Raw genomic sequence first — 17,039 nt, 5'->3', positions numbered from 1 at the left:
TGAAAATGCAGGTGTGTTGCCTCCATTTACGGGGAGGAAAAAGGTCAGGGATCTCAGTCGTTGGATGGAGATTTCCTAGTCTCTGTTATGGGCAGCTTGTTCGGCACCATGAGTGCTGCAAGCCACCCAATGGTAAATCAGTAATCCGATGCTGTGCCCTAGGATGCTGGTCGGATCACTACTGCACCATGAGGCAACTGCTTGTAATAGACGCCTCCTGCTGCACCATACAGCGCTATCACTGTTGCTTCCAAGGAAATGATAGCACCTCCAACGACATCACAACTAGGTCCTGTCTGTGTAAGCTGAACCTTACTAGACTGGCCATCTCAGCTGGTCAGCTGGGTCCAGGAAGTCTCCGTCCATCGACACAAACCCTGGGTCTATCATGCTTACAAAATGGGGATGACAATCCCCCATCCTGGTCGCCGTCCCCAAAACAACATAGCATTTTAATCATGCTACGACTAAGGGGGTGTTTCGAGCAATCATGCAGAACATGTTCAGCACATGCGCAAATGGGTCCTGTGCCTACTATTAATAATCCTGGGCATTAGGCACAGTTGATGAACAATTGCCCTACTGGTGAGCCTGTGCATTAGGCACAGGCTAGTACAGCATTGGTGTCCTGGGTATTAGACCTGTAGCCATTGTATTTCCACAAGGGGGTGGAGCGCTGTTTGGCCCCCACTGTAAAAGCCTGTTCCACCAAGAATACATAATCTAGAAGGGGAGCTGGCATGCTCTCTGTGCAGTACAGGAAGGTCTTAGTGGTACAGCTCTGTATAGGCAGGCGGTTGTGTAATAGACAGTACACCTCCTGCCCCTGCCCTTCCCCATTTCACTCTCTAGCTACCTTCTCCATATTTACCTTTCTCCTCTACAGTCTAACTCTATGGGTGACACTATAATAATACTGTTACTATGCCAATAATAATAATAATGAAAATAATAACTACAGTATCTTAAATTGCCAATTAGAAAATATTAAAAACTAACATAAAAAAGAAACACATATATGTAATGCCAATTTGTGCAAAATAGCGGCAACATAATTTTTGGTTGTACAATATTATGGGTATTTTTAGGCCTGGCCTCCTCCACCCCTAAATAGCCAGCCAGTCTCACTCCTATGATATCTTATTATTATTATAATCATAATTATTATTAGTTATCTAATATCTAATATGTTGGCCATCATTCATAACCTATGCATCTACCTCCTCACTTGGGATGCCAGTGGTCAGAAGACCGACAGCTGCATCGCGATAGTCAGGATCCGTCAACTTTAAGGTAAATATGCCAACCCTCCCCCCTACCCTCCCTACGTGCAGCCTAACCCAATCCCTCACCTCCTCAGCCTAACCCTCCCTGCTTAGTGCCTAACCCAGAGGTTCTCAAACGCATTCCTCAAGGCACCCCAATGGTCCAGGTTTTAGGTATATCTATGGTCAGCACAGATGGATAAATCAAATTGGCTGAGGTGCTAATTAAGTCACCTGTGTCTAAGCATGGATAAACTTAAAACCTGGACCATTGGGGTGCCTTGAGGATTGCGTTTGAGAACCTCTGGCCTAACCTTAACCCTCTACCCAGCAGCCTAACCCTTAGTGCCTAACCATAACCCAGCAGCCATAGCCTAACCCTCCCTCTAGTGCGTAAGCCTAGCCGCCCCATAGCCTAACCCTAACTCTCCCCTTCCCCTCCATGCAGCCTAAGCCTAACCCTCCCTCTAGTGCCTAAATCTAACCAGCCCGCAGCCTAATCCTAATCTTCCCCCTTCCCCTCCCTGCAGCCTAATCCTAAACCTCCCTTTAGTGTCTAAACCTAACCTCCCCCCCACACACCCCAGGAGCCTAACACTAACACTCCCCGGCATGCTTACAAATAGTATGCCAACAGCCAGGATCCCGATGTCGATTTCCTTGCCAGTGTTAGGATTCCGGCATCGGTAGGCCGACTGCTGGAAACCCGACAACTGTTATGCTAACCTTTGCAGTACAGGAAGGTCTTAATGGGACAGCTCTATATAGGCAGACAGGCATTACAGAGAAAACACTTTCTGCCCCTACCCCCCACCTCATTTCTCCCTCTAGCTATTTCTCCTTTTGATTCTTTTTTTCTATCTACCTTTCACCTCTTTAATGTAACTCTACGTTTGGCCTACACTATACTAATAATGTTACTATGCCAATAATAATAATGAAAATAATAACTAGATTATCTTCAATTGCCAATTAGAAACATAAAAAACAGATATACACAGAAACATATACATATAGATAAAGGTAAATATATAAATGCCCCACTTTACCCTCTATTGCTATAGTTAAAATACACTATATTAATAATGTTATTGTTGCTATTAATACTATTAATATTACTAGTATAACAGTAATAATAATAATAATAATAATATAAGTAATAATAATCGTAGTAGTAATAATAATAATAATTAAAAAATTATTATTATTATTAATAATAATAACAGTAATAATAATAATAATCATATTAATACTATTAATTAGTAATAGAAATATTGATAATAATATTTTTTTGAAAAAAATGCAAATCCAAAGCCAGTGACGGCGATTTGGCAAATCCAAATCTGTCCGACGAATTAGTACCAAATCTGGCAGATAAATTAGAACCATATCCAAATCCAAAGCCAGTCACAGCGATTTTGGCACATCCAAATCCGGCCGACAAATTTGAACCAGATCCAAATCCGGCTGACGAATTAGAACGAAATCCAAATCCGGCAAAAATGTCCCAACATCTCTATTGATAATGGAAGAGGAAGAGGAAGAGGAAGAAGAGGAAGAAGAGGAAGAAGAGGAAGAAGAAGAAGAAGAAGAAGAAGAAGAAATATATTATCTTAAATTGGCAATTACAAAAAAATAATACTAAAATAAAAAAACAACCACAGATATGTCAATTTGTGCAAAATAGCTGCAAAACAATTTTTGGTTTTACAATATTATGGGTTATTTTTAGGCCTGGCCTCCACCACCCCTAAATAGCCAGCCAGTCTCACTCCTTTGATATTTTATTATTATAATCATTATTATTATTAGTTAGCTAATATTTAATATGCTGGCCCATATCCATAACCTATTAATCTACCTCCTCACTTGGGATGCCAGTGGTCAGAAGACCGACAGCTGCATTGTGATGGTCAGGATGTGACAACTTTTAGGTCAATATGCTAACCCTCCCCACTACTCTACCTACGTGCAGCCTAACCCAATCCCTCACCTCCTCAGCCTAACCCTCCCTGCTTAGTGCCTAACCCAGAGGTTCTCAAACGCACCCCAATGGTCCAGGTTTTAGGTATATCTATGGTCAGCACAGATGGCTAAATCAAATTGGCTGAGGTGCTAATTAAGTCACCTGTATCTACGCATGGATAAACTTAAAACCTGGACCATTGGGATGTCTTGAGTATCGTGTTTGAGAACCTCTGGCCTAACCCTAACCCTCCACCCAGGAGCCTAGCCCTACCATACCACCTTAGTGTCTAACCATAACCCTACCATATTAGTGCATATCCCTAACCCTCCTCTGTCAGCCTAATCCAGACTTCCCCCTTCCCATCCCTACATCATAAGCCTAACTCTCCTCTGGTGCCTAAACCTACCCCCCTACAGCCTAACCCTCCTCCTCCCTTACCTGCAGCCTAAACCTAATCCTGCCTCTAGTGCCTAAATCTAACCAGCCTGCAGCCTAATCCTAATCTTCCCCCTTCCCCTCCCTACAGCCTAAGCCTCCCTTTAGTGTCTAAACTTAACCTCCCCCCCTCCACACCCCCGCGGAGCCTAACACTAACACTCCCCGGCATGCTTACAAATGGTATGCCAACAGTCAGGATTCCAGCGCCGGCATTGTGAGCAATGTCAGGATCATGGCATCAATTTCCTTGCAAGTGTTAGGATTCCGGCATCGGTAGGCTGACTGCCGGAAACCCGACCACTGGTATGCTAACCTGTGCAGTACAGGAAGATCTTAATGGGACAGCTCTATAGACAGGTATTAAAGAGCAAACACCTTCTGGGCCCCCCCCCCCCCCCCCCCCCCCACTTCTCCCTCTAGCTATTTCTCCTTTTGATTATTTTTCCATATCCACCTATCACCTCTTTAATCTAACTCTACAGTTTGGCCTACACTATACTAATAATGACCTATGCCAATAATAATAATGAAAATAGTAACTAAATTATCTTCAGTTGCCAGTTAGAAACATAAAAAACAGATATACACAGAAACATAGATAAAGGCAAATATATAAATGCCCCCCACTTTACCCTCTATCCCTATAGTTAAGATACACTATATTAATAATGTTATAATATTAATAATATAAATAGTATTAATAATAACAACAACAACAACAACAACAGTAATAGTAGTAATAAAAATAATAATAAGAAGAAGTAATAATAAAAATAATTAGTAATATTAATAATGATAATAATAATAACAACAGTGATGATAATATAATAATAATAATAGTAATAACATTAAAAATAGTAATTTTTAATAGAAATATTAATAATAACTTTTTGAAAAAATCCAAATACAAACCCAGTTACGTTGATTTGGCAAATCCAAATCCGGCCGACGAATTAGACCCAAATCCAAATCCGGCAGATAAATTAGAACCATATCCAAATCCAAAGCCAGTCACAGCGATTTTGGCAAATCCAAATCCGTCTGATAAATTTGAACCAAATCCGTCAGAAAATGAGAACCATATCCAAATCCAAAGCCAGTCACAGCGATTTTAGCAAATCCAAATCCAAATCTGGCTGACAATTTAAAACCAAATACAAATCTGGCAAAAATGTCCTGACATCTCTAGTAATAATGTTGTTATAATAATAATAATAATAATAATAATAATACGATTATAAATAATAATAAATAGTAATAATAATGATACTAATAGTTGTTAGTAATAATAATAATAATAATAATAATAATAGTAATATATTATCTTAAATTGACAATTACAAAAAATAAATACTAACATAAAAAACAAACACAGATATGTAATGTCAATTTGTGCAAAATAGCTGCAACACAATTTTTGGTTTTACAATATTATGGGTATTTTTAGGCCTGGCCTCCACCACCCCTAAATAGCCAGCCAGTCACACTCCTTTGATATTTTATTATTATAATCATTATTATTATTAGTTAGATAATATCTAATATCCTGGCCCTCATCCATAACCTATTCATCTACCTCCTCGCTACCTGCAGCCTAACCCAATCCCTCACCTCCTCAGCCTAACCCTCCCTGCTTAGTGCCTAACCCAGAGGTTCTCAAACGCATTCCTCAAGGCACCCCAATGGTCCGGGTTTTAGGTATATCTATGGTCAGCACAGATGGCTAAATTAAATTGGCTGAGGTGCTACTTAAATCACGTGTGTCTAAGCATGGATAAACTTAAAACCTGGACCATTGGGGTGCCTTGAGGATCGCGTGTGAGAACCTCTTGCCTAACCCTAAACCCAGCAGCCTAGCCCTACCATACCACCTTAGTGCCTAACCATAAATTTCCCATATTAGTGCATATCCCTAACCCTCCCCTGGCAGCCTAATCCAGACTTCTCCCTTCCCATCCTGCAGCATAAGCCTAACTCTTCTCTAGTGCCTAAACCTACCCCCCCCCCCCCCCCCACAGCCTAACCCTAACCCTTCCCCCTGCAGCCTAAGCCTAACCCTCCCTCTAGTGTCCAAACCCCCATAGCCTAACCCTTCCCCTCCCTGCAGCATAAGCCTAGCTCTCCTCTAGTGCCTAAACCTACCCCCCCCCCCCACAGCCTAACCCTTCCCCCCTGCAGCCTAAGCCTAACCCTCCCTCTAGTGCCTAAACCCCCATAGCCTAACCCTTCCCCTCCCTGCAGCCTAAGCCTAACCCTCCCTCTAGTACCTAGACCTAGCCCCCCCCCCCCACAGCCTATCCCTCCTCTTCCCTTCCCTGCAGCCTAAGCCTAACCCTCCCTGTAATACCTAAACCTAACCAGCCCACAGCCTAACCCTAATCTTCCCCCTTCCCCTCTCTGCAGCCTAAGCATCTCTTTAGTGTCTAAACGTAACATCCCCCCATCCCCGGAGCCTAACACTAACGCTCCCTGGCATGCTTACAAATAGTATGCCAACAGTCAGAAACCCGACCATTGGTATGCTAACCTGTGCAGTACAGGAAGGTCTTAATGGGACAGCTCTATATAGGCAGACCGGTATTAAAGAGAAAACACCTTCTGCGCCCCCCCCCCCACCCCACTCCACCCCACCCCACCCCACCCCCTCTTCTCCCTCTAGCTATTTCTCCTTTTGATTGTTTTTCCCTATCCACTTTTCACCACTTTAATCTAACTCTACGTTTAGCTTACACTATACTAATAATTACCTATGCCAATAATAATAATTAAAATAATAACTAGATTATCTTCAGCTGCCAATTAGAAACATAAAAAACAGATATACACAGAAAGAAACATATACATACAAACTGAAATATATAAATGCCCCCACTTTACCCTCTCTCCCTATAGTTAAAATACACTATATTAATAATGTTATAATAGTAAACATATTAATAGTATTAATAATAACAGTAGTAGTAATAATAATAATAATAATAATAATAATAATAAATAGTAATAATAATAGTGATAATAATAGTAGTAGTAGTAGTAATAATAATAATAATAAAAAAGTAAATAATTGTAATAATAATAGTAATTAGTCATAGAAATATTAATAATAAAAGTAAAAATAATAATAATAGTAGTAATAATAGTAAATAGTAATAATAATTGTAATAGTAACAATAATAAAAATAAGAATAATGATAATAGTAAATAATAGTAATAATAATAATGAAAATAATAACTAAAATATCCATCCCTTCGTATCTGTTTCCATCTCTAGGTGTTATGACCATCTCCTTGCAGCGCTGGAAGTGGTGATCAGTGGGAGGCCCTCAAGATGGAACCCACATATGAGAAACCTCTGAATAGCTCCTGGTCAATTTCGATTTCCCACCAATCCATTTTTGCTTCCATCCTCTCGATGTCAAACCTCCGGGAGCTGTGTGTTATGGTGGGCTACAGGGAGAAGAAACAAATGATCATCCTTGTACTGAAACCTGATTGTAAATTCACATAAACTAAAGGAAGTGAAAGAACAGTGTATGTATCTATGGATCCTCTGCTACCACAGACTAGTGCACAGTGGTTCAGCTGTATTGTAATAGTGACACGTCTTCAGCTGTTGCAGTGTAATGAGCCATGAGTAAGAATAAAAATAGTGAGATGCAGACATAAATGGAAATACCTATTTACCAAGTTACCAGACACTTGTTGTTCTTGTATTGTGTGATATTAACAAATGACCTTATTTTTTTTTTTTTTATTGCATTAACTGGGCAAACCTACTTTTTCATAGAGTGTGGCATGTTAGATTGAATAGATTTACGTCGATAGTGTCTAGGTCGACCACTATTGGTCGACAGTAGGTAGGTCGACATGGTTTCTAGGTCGACAGGGACTCTAGGCCAACATGTACTAGGTCGACATGAAAAAAGGTTGACATTAGTTTTTTACATTTTTTTAGGTGTTGTTTTCTTCGTAGAGTGACGGGGAACCCCAGTTAGTGCATTGTGTCCGCTCACATGGCTCGCTTCACTCGCAATGCTTTGGGCAAGGTGCCTCGCTCTGCTACCGCTGCGCTCGGCACAGATTACCATTCCCAATTGTAGGCCACATGGATCGTAAAGTATTAAAAAGTTAAAAAAATGAAGAAAAAAAACGTGAAAACCTCATGTCGATTTTTTGTCATGTTGACCTAGTACATGTCGACCTAGAGTCCCTGTCGACCTAGAAACCATGTCAACCTACTTGCTGTCGACCAATAGTGGTCGACCTAGACACTATTGACCAAGTCTTGTCGACCTAAAGACCGGATCCATTTTCATATACTTACTGGAGCAGGGATGTGTGGTGGTGGTGGTGTTAATCTCAGGGCTTCCAGCGAGACCCAATCAATACGCTGGAACAATGGATGCTGGCAGATGTTGCCGTTGACTCCTAACCGCCTGGAGGGATCATTACGCAGGAGCTGGAATAAAACAGAAGAAGAAATAAGTTTCTCTATTATCATCATCGCAGCACTGAGGTGTGTTTATGGGTATAAGGTGCGTGGTGCCAGGCAGTGTAACTATGGACCTGTCCCACAGGCCAGAGGGTGATGGTAAATAGCTACAATATCCTGGCAATAAAGTGTTTGACAGAACCATTGGAACTCTTCCATGTATGGGCTATCATAACTGTGGGTTAAAGAACAACCTATGGGGTGTAAAAATAAGAATTTACTTACCGATAATTCTATTTCTCGTAGTCCGTAGTGGATGCTGGGAACTCCGTAAGGACCATGGGGAATAGCGGCTCCGCAGGAGACTGGGCACAAAAGTAAAAGCTTTAGGACTACCCGGTGTGCACTGGCTCCTCCCCCTATGACCCTCCACCAAGCCTCAGTTAGGATACTGTGCCCGGACGAGCGTACACAATAAGGAAGGATTTTTGAATCCCGGGTAAGACTCATACCAGCCACACCAATCACACCGTACAACTTGTGATCTGAACCCAGTTAACAGTATGATAACAGAGGAGCCTCTAGGAAGATGGCTCACTACAATAATAACCCGATTTAGTTAACAATAACTATGTACAAGTATTGCAGACAATCCGCACTTGGGATGGGCGCCCAGCATCCACTACGGACTACGAGAAATAGAATTATCGGTAAGTAAATTCTTATTTTCTCTGACGTCCTAGTGGATGCTGGGAACTCCGTAAGGACCATGGGGATTATACCAAAGCTCCCAAACGGGCGGGAGAGTGCGGATGACTCTGCAGCACCGAATGAGAGAACTCCAGGTCCTCCTCAGCCAGGGTATCAAATTTGTAGAATTTTGCAAACGTGTTTGCCCCTGACCAAGTAGCTGCTCGGCAAAGTTTTAAAGCCGAGACCCCTCGGGCAGCCGCCCAAGATGAGCCCACCTTCCTTGTGGAATGGGCATTTACTGATTTTGGCTGTGGCAGGCCTGCCACAGTATGTGCAAGCTGAATTGTAATACAAATTCAACGAGCAATAGTCTGCTTAGAAGCAGGAGCACCCAGCTTGTTGGGTGCATACAGGATATTTTCAGGGTCCTGACAACATCTAGCAACTTGGAGTCCTCCAAGTCCCTAGTAGCCGCAGGCCCCACAATAGGTTGGTTCAGGTGAAACGCTGAGACCACCTTAGGGAGAAACTGAGGACGAGTCCTCAATTCCGCCCTGTCCGAATGGAAAATCAGATAGGGACTTTTGCAAGATAAAGCCACCAATTCTGACACGCGCCTGGCCGAAGCCAGGGCCAACAGCATGGCCACTTTCCATGTGAGATATTTTAAATCCACAGATTTAAGTGGTTCAAACCAATGTGATTTGAGGAACCCCAAAACTACATTGAGATCCCAAGGTGCCACTGGAGGCACAAAAGGAGGCTGTATATGCAGCACACCCTTGACAACGTCTGGACTTCAGGAACTGAAGCCAGTTCTTTCTGGAAGAAAATCTACAGGGCCGAAATTTGAACTTTAATGAACCCCAATTTGAGGCCCATAGACACTCCTGTTTGCAGGAAATGCAGGAATCGACCCAGTTGAAATTCCTCCGTTGGGGCCGTCCTGGCCTCACACCACGCAACATATTTTCGCCAAATGCGGTGATAATGTTTTGCGGTCACATCCTTCCTGGCTTTGATCAGGGTAGTGATGACTTCCTCAGGAATGCCTTTTTCCTTTAGGATCCGGCGTTCAACCGCCATGCCGTCAAACGCAGCCGCGGTAAGTCTTGAAACAGACAGGGTCCTTGCTGGAGCAGGTCCCTTCTTAGAGGCAGAGGCCACGGGTCCTCTGTGCGCATCTCTTGAAGTTCCGGGTACCAAGTCCTTCTTGGCCAATCCGGAGCCACGAGTATAGTTCTTACTCCTCTCCGTCTTATAATTCTCAGTACCTTGGGTATGAGAGGCAGAGGAGGGAACACATACACCGACTGGTACACCCACGGTGTTACCAGAGCGTCCACAGCTATTGCCTGAGGGTCCCTTGACCTGGCGTAATACCTGTCCAGTTTTTTGTTGAGGCGGGACGCCATCATGTCCACCATTGGTTTTTCCCAACGGTTCCCAATCATGTGGAAGACTTCTGGATGAAGTCCCCACTCTCCCGGGTGGAGGTCGTGTCCACTCCCGGAATGAACACTGCTGACAGTGCTATTACATGATTTTCCGCCCAGTGAAGAATCCTTGCAGCTTCTGCCATTGCCCTCCTGCTTCTTGTGCCGCCCTGTCTGTTTACGTGGGCGACTGCCGTGATGTTGTCCGAGCGGATCAGCACCGGCTGACCTTGAAGCAGAGGTCTTGTTTGGCTTAGAGCATTGTAAATGGTCCAGAATATTTATGTGAAGTGATGTCTCCAGGCTTGACCCCAAGCCCTGGAAATTTCTTCCCTGTGTGACTGCTCCCCAGCCTCGCAGGCTGGCATCCGTGGTCACCAGGACCCAGTCCTAAATGCCGAATCTGCGGCCCTCTAGAAGATGAGCACTCTGCAACCACCACAGGAGAGACACCCTTGTCCTAGGGGACAGGGTTATCCGCTGATGCATCTGAAGATGCGATCCGGACCATTTGTCCCGCAGGTCCCACTGGAATGTTCTTGCGTGGAATCTGCCAAATGGGATTGCTTCGTAGGAAGCCACCATTTTTCCCAGGACCCTTGTGCATTGATGCACTGAGACTTGGCCTGATTTTAGGAGGTTTCTGACTAGCTCGGATAACTCCCCGGCTTTCTCCTCCGGGAGAAACACCTTTTTCTGGACTGTGTCCAGGATCATCTCTAGGAATAGAAGACGAGTCGTCGGGATCAGCTGCGATTTTGGGATATTGAGAATCCAACCGTGCTGCCGCAGCACTACTTGCGATAGTGCTAACCCGACTACCAACTGTTCCCTGGATCTCGCCCTTATCAGGAGATCGTCCAAGTAAGGGATAATTTAAAACTCCTTTCCTTCGGAGGAGTATCATCATTTTGGCCATTACTTTGGTAAAGACCCGGGGTGCCGTGGACAATCCAAACGGCAGCGTCTGAAACTGATAGTGGCAGTTCTGTACCACAAACCTGAGGTACCCTTGATGAGAAGGGTAAATTGGGACATGACCAGAGACACCATATAATCCCCTTCTTCCAGGTTCGCGATCACTGCTCTGAGTGACTCCATCTTGAATTTGAACCTCTGTATGTAAGTGTTCAAAGATTTTAGATTTAAAATAGGTCTCACCGAGCCGTCCGGCTTCGGTATACCAACAGCGTGGAATAATACCCCTTTTCCTGTTGCAGGAGGGGTACCTTGATTATCACCTGCTGAGAATACAGCTTGTGAATGGCTTCCAATACCGCCTCCCTGTCGGAGGGAGACGTCGGTAAAGCAGACTTTAGGAAACGGCGAGGGGGAGACGTCTCGAATTCCAATTTGTACCCCTGAGATACCACCTGAAGGATCCAGGGGTCCACTTGTGAGTGAGCCCACTGCGCTCTGAAATTCTTGAGACGGGCCCCCACCGTGCCTGAGTCCGCTTGTAAAGCACCAGCGTCATGCTGAGGACTTGGCAGAAGCGGGAGAGGGCTTCTGTTCCTGGGAACTGGCTGTCTGCTGCAGCCTTTTTCCTCTTCCTCTGCCACGGGGCAGAAAAGAGGAGCCTTTTGCCCGCTTGCCCTTATGGGGCCGAAAGGACTGCGCCTGATAATACGGCGTCTTCTTATGTTGAGAGGCTACCTGGGGTAAAAATGTGGATTTCCCAGCCGTTGCCGTGGCCACCAGGTCTGATAGACCTACCCCAAATAACTCCTCCCCTTTATAAGGCAATACTTCCATATGCCTTTTGGAATCCGCATCACCTGACCACTGCCTCGTCCATAACCCTCTTCTGGCAGAAATGGACAGCGCACTTACTCTTGATGCCAGTCGGCAAATATCCCTCTGTGCATCACGCATATATAAAAATGCATCTTTTAAATGCAATATAGTCAGTAATATACTGTCCCTATCCAAGGTATCAATATTTTCAGTCAGGGAATCCGACCAAGCCACCCCAGCACTGCACATCCAGGCTGAGGCGCTTGCTGGTCGCAGTATAACACCAGTATGTGTGTATATACATTTTAGGATATTCTCCTGCTTTCTGTCAGCAGGTTCCTTAAGGGCGGCCGCATCAGGAGACGGTAGTGCCACCTGTTTTGACAAGCGTGTGAGCGCTTTATCCACCCTAGGGGGTGTTTCCCAACGTGCCCTATCCTTTGGCGGGAAAGGGTATGATGCCAATAACGTTTTTTTTTTTTTTTTAATTGTTTATTTTAATTTTCAGGTTACAAATATCACAACAGCTCCCCACCACACGTGGGGTGAGCTGCTTCGTGTAACAATATACTACCAGAAGTAGAGATATAACCGTAATACAAAGAACATGCGGTTCCCAACATGCAAAATAAAAAATAAAAAAAATAAAAAAAGTAAAATAAGAGCCATTAACCCAGCATTTGTTAGAACGAGAAACAGCAATGGATTATGCGTCGGGGTGAACAGAGGCTATTCAGTCTTATGGGAACCGGAGATTAGACTCATAACTATAGCAATATAAAGAAAAAGACTAAAGCGAAAGAGAGCATAAAGAGAGAGAAGGGGAGACGGGGAAAGATGGGGAGGGAATAGAATAGGGGGGAGAAGAGACAGGGTTGGAGGCACCTCCGGTGCGCCCCCGCATTCCGCTGATCTCGTACAGGGCGCTAGTACAAAAAGAGAAAGTGCTACTTGAGGGACACGAAGAGGACAAATTAAGGGTAAGCCTGTATCTACTCGTCAGGTAAGGAGATTGCAAAGATCATAGTAGGAGAGCCATCGAGCCTCCGGGGGATCGTACTCCACCTGCGGGAGCCTGAGAGTCGAACCATAGTTCCCAACTCAGGAGAAACTGGAAAGATCTATTATGAAGGTATGCAGTGATTTTTTCCATGCTTGCGAGGTACCATACTTTGTTGATGACCTGTTTAATAGGGGGGTCTCCCTCTGTTTCCATTGGAGGGCAATTGAGCACCTAGCCGCGTTTAGAATCTGTGTCAGTAGTTTACCGGAGTTTGGAGGTGCGTTGGCAATGGGGAGGCCTAGCAGGAAGGACCAAGGGTCTTTTTTCACCTGGGTCTTGAGTACTGCGCTTAGCAAGCGTGCGACTGCGTCCCAAAATAGCATGATTTTAGGGCACGTCCACCATATGTGGAGGAAAGAGCCATGTCCGCCGCATCCTCTCCAGCACATGGGCGATGAGGAGGAAATCATTTTGTGGAGTCTAGAGGGGACAAAATACCACCTGTATAAGATTTTATATGCGTTTTCCTTTACTAGGGTTGAGATCGAGGACTTCGCGGCCGCGGTGAAGACATCCGACCAGTCATAGTCATCGGGCACCGGACCTAGGTCCCGCTCCCATTGGAGTATGAAAGCCGGGGTAGTCGTCTGGTCCCATGTATGGAGAAGGGAATACAGTAGGGAGATGATTCCTCGAGCGAGCGGTTTGTGATAGCAGTAGGACTCCAGAGTGGTGAGAGGCTGGAGCGGGGACGAGTTCGATAGAGAGGTGACAAAATGTCTTAGCTGGAAATAGGTAAAAGGATTCGCCTCCGGGAAGTCAAATTTCGACATGATATCCGGTAAAGGTGCACAGGCACCCTCAGAGAGCACATCCAGAACAAAGCGGATATTCCGTTCCAACCATGGACGCGAGCGGGTCAGAGACTGACCCGGGGCGAAAGAAGGGTTGTCCCACAAGGGGGTAAGCACCGAGGGATATGATAGCAGGTGAAAGTGACGCGTGCAATAGTCCCAGATCTGGCAAGTGAATTCCAGCACCGGGTGCAGTTGTAGATGAGGAGATCTAGTTCTAGGAGGGGATAAAAGTAGGGACGACAAAGATGGAATGTGACTAAGCGCTGTCTCCAACTGGAGCCAGCGTATGGACTGCATAGGGGCGAACCAGGTCACTGCTTGGCTGAGATGGGTGGCCAAATAGTAAAGACGGATATCTGGAAAGCCTCTACCTCCATCTTGCACTGGTTTGCGCAGAGTGGAGAAACCTATCCTAGGAACCTTGTTTCTCCACACAAAGCGGAGCAACCATGAGTGGACTTGTGCTAAAACTGAGTCCGGAACTTTCACTGGCAGCGTCTGGAACAAATAAAGTAGGCGGGGGACAATGTTCATTTTCAGAGCTACGATACGACCCAGCCAGGAGATAATTAGTGATTGCCATTTATGGAGGTCGGCTTTAAGGTTTTTAAGCAATGGCGAGAAGTTTTCCTTATATAAGTCTCCGTATCGGCGCGTAATAAAGATCCCCAGGTAACGGATTTTAGAAGCGCACCAGGAGAATTTAAAGTTGTTTTTCATGTGGGACAGTCGGGGAGGGGGGATGTGGAAGGGGAGAGCTTCCGTTTTGGACCAATTAACTTTGTAACCCGAAACATGGCCATATTCAGACAGGAGGTCAAAAAGGTTCGGCAAAGAAGTGTGCGGCGAGGAAAGCGATAGGAGGACATCATCTGCGAACAGAGAAATCTTGTAAACAGAGCCCCCCACCTCCAGCCCATCAATGTCGGGCGAGGCTCGTATGCGGGCTGCTAATGGCTCTATTACTAAAGCAAAGATCAGAGGCGAGAGTGGGCAGCCCTGTCTGGTACCGTTGGAGATGTCCAGAGGGTCCGACTGCACTCCATTCACAGATACTCTGGCGGAAGGGTTCGAGTACAAGGCCTGGATTCCCATGAGAAATTCCCCCTGAAAGCCAAAATGAGCAAGAGTTTCGAACAAAAAGGGCCAACCTATCCTGTCAAATGCTTTCTCCGCGTCCAGAGAAAGCAAAAGAGCAGGAGTGTGTGTGAGGTTGATGTGGTGAGCAAGGCTAACAACGCGCCTCGTGTTGTCTCGGGCTTGGCGGCCGGGGATAAATCCCACCTGATCGTTATGGACGAGGTGGGGTAAGACACTATTCAATCGGAGGGCTAGGATTTTTGCGTATATCTTGATATCCGAATTAAGTAGCGAAATAGGTCTATAGTTAGCGCAGTTAGATGCGTCTTTGCCGTCCTTGGGAATAACTATAATCTTAGCCTCCAGAGCCGATTTGGAGAATGAAGCTCCCTGTAAAACAGCGTTGAAGAGGGATGAAAGGTGGGGCGTAAGCTGGGGGAGAAAAGTCTTGTAATAGGCGGCCGTAAAGCCGTCTGGGCCAGGCGCCTTGGTAAGTTTTAGGGACTTAACCACGGTGGCAATTTCTTCGTCGGAGATCTTTGAGTTTAATTCTGCAGCAGCCGATGGGCTCAGACAAGGCAGTTGGCAGTGGGATAGGAAGGTACGAATAGCCCCAAGAAAGTCCGGCCTCGCTTGAGTGGGCCCATGGGCATTGTACAACTTTTCGTAGAAGCGAGAGAAAGTTTCAGTGATACGTTTGGGATCAGCTGTTTTCTTGCCAGGAGAAGACTGGATAGATAAAACGTTGTTCCTTGCAAGCTTCGCCCGAAGCCTGGAGGCTAGTAGTCGATCAGCTTTATCCCCTTTTTCGTAAAAGGACTGATTGAGCCATTTCAGGCTGGTTTCTACCTTCGCCGTCAGGAGCATGTTTAGTTCCCCCCTGGCCGTGGACAAGGATGAGAGATCTGCTTCGGACCCTGTTTTTTTATGTTTCAGTGAGAGGGAAGCGACCAAGTCCGAGAGCTCCCGGATGCGTTTGGATCTGGTCCTCTTATTATAAGAGGAGGTACTGATCAAACATCCACGTATTACCGCCTTGTGGGCGTCCCACAATAACATAGGAGAAACAGACGGGGATGTATTTGTCTCAAAGTAATGGGAGATTTCGGCGGCTATGTGGGCTTTCGTTTGGGGATTGAGAAGGAGTCTGTCATTCAGTCTCCACACAGGGTGGCGAACGGGAGGATGCGGACCCGGGATGTCCACAGTAGCCGGGCCGTGGTCTGACCACGTGCTAGGGTGGATGGAGGTGTCAAGGATACATTGAGCAGGTTCCGAGCTTAGAAATATCATGTCCAGTCTTGTGTAAACATCATATATGGGGGAATAGTATGTGTAATCCTTAGCATTTGGCTCTTTCACTCTCCAAGTATCAAAGAGAAGGTGTCGTGATAGCAGGAGATTCAAAGCAGCTGCATTGCGCGAGTGAGAGGAGCGCATTGATCTGGGCAGAGGTTTAGATCTGTCCAGGGTGCTATCCAGAGTGACATTAAAGTCCCCTCCCAAAACCACGTTACCGCGTCTGTGCAGGGCTAAGAGGCTATTTAGGGAGTGGAAGAAAGGGGCCTGGAGCTGATTTGGAGCATATACATTCAGGAATGTATAGGGGGATCCGTTCAACAACCCCACTAGCAGCAGGTATCTACCTTCAGGGTCCCTCCATATTTCAGAGGGGGTGAAATCTAGGTGGCTAGCAAAGAGTATAGTGACCCCCTTTTTCTTGCGCATGGGGTCGCAAGCATGGAAAGTGTGTGGGAAGGATTTTGACCTAAGTTCTGGATGTGATTTACCCGAGAAGTGGGTCTCTTGTAGAAATACGATGTCGCCTTTAAGTTGTTTAAGGGACTGAAATAGGAGGGAACGTTTACGTGGGCTATTCAAACCCTTCGTGTTCAGAGTAACTATTCTAAGAACCATGGTATAGGAGTGGAGCACTATTCATGCGGGAGCGCACCAGCGGAACCCCAGGGGAGATAGGGGAAAGGAAAGGGGAGGAGACCAGAGAAAGAGGAGGAGAAAGAGTAAGAGAACAGAGGAAGAACAGGCATAGGTTAGTACCAGTAACTAGAAGACAGAGAAAATCCATTCTCATTAGTCGGACCCAAGGAAGGAATAGACCTGCAGGTCTA

The 17,039-nt window shown here is 45.4% G+C and overlaps 1 protein-coding gene across 1 annotated transcript in view; it reads right to left on the bottom strand.

Moving 5' to 3' along the window:
• Positions 1 to 6,818: 6,818 nt before the first annotated feature.
• The window catches only part of LOC134969965 (protein kinase C delta type-like), a 94,859-nt gene continuing 84,638 nt past the window's right edge, over positions 6,819 to 17,039 (bottom strand). The window contains exons 9-10 of the mRNA XM_063946105.1: positions 7,997 to 8,131; positions 6,819 to 7,119 (exon numbers count right to left, since the gene is read on the bottom strand). Of these exons, the coding sequence (XP_063802175.1) occupies positions 6,982 to 7,119; positions 7,997 to 8,131 (273 nt within the window). The 3' untranslated portion in view covers positions 6,819 to 6,981. The remainder of the gene's footprint in view (positions 7,120 to 7,996; positions 8,132 to 17,039) is intronic.

This window comes from Pseudophryne corroboree, chromosome 11, assembly GCF_028390025.1.
Source record: "Pseudophryne corroboree isolate aPseCor3 chromosome 11, aPseCor3.hap2, whole genome shotgun sequence".
Classification (NCBI taxonomy): Eukaryota; Metazoa; Chordata; class Amphibia; order Anura; family Myobatrachidae; genus Pseudophryne; species Pseudophryne corroboree.
Note: the sequence above shows the minus strand (reverse complement) of the source record. Positions and strands in the feature narration are given on the sequence as shown.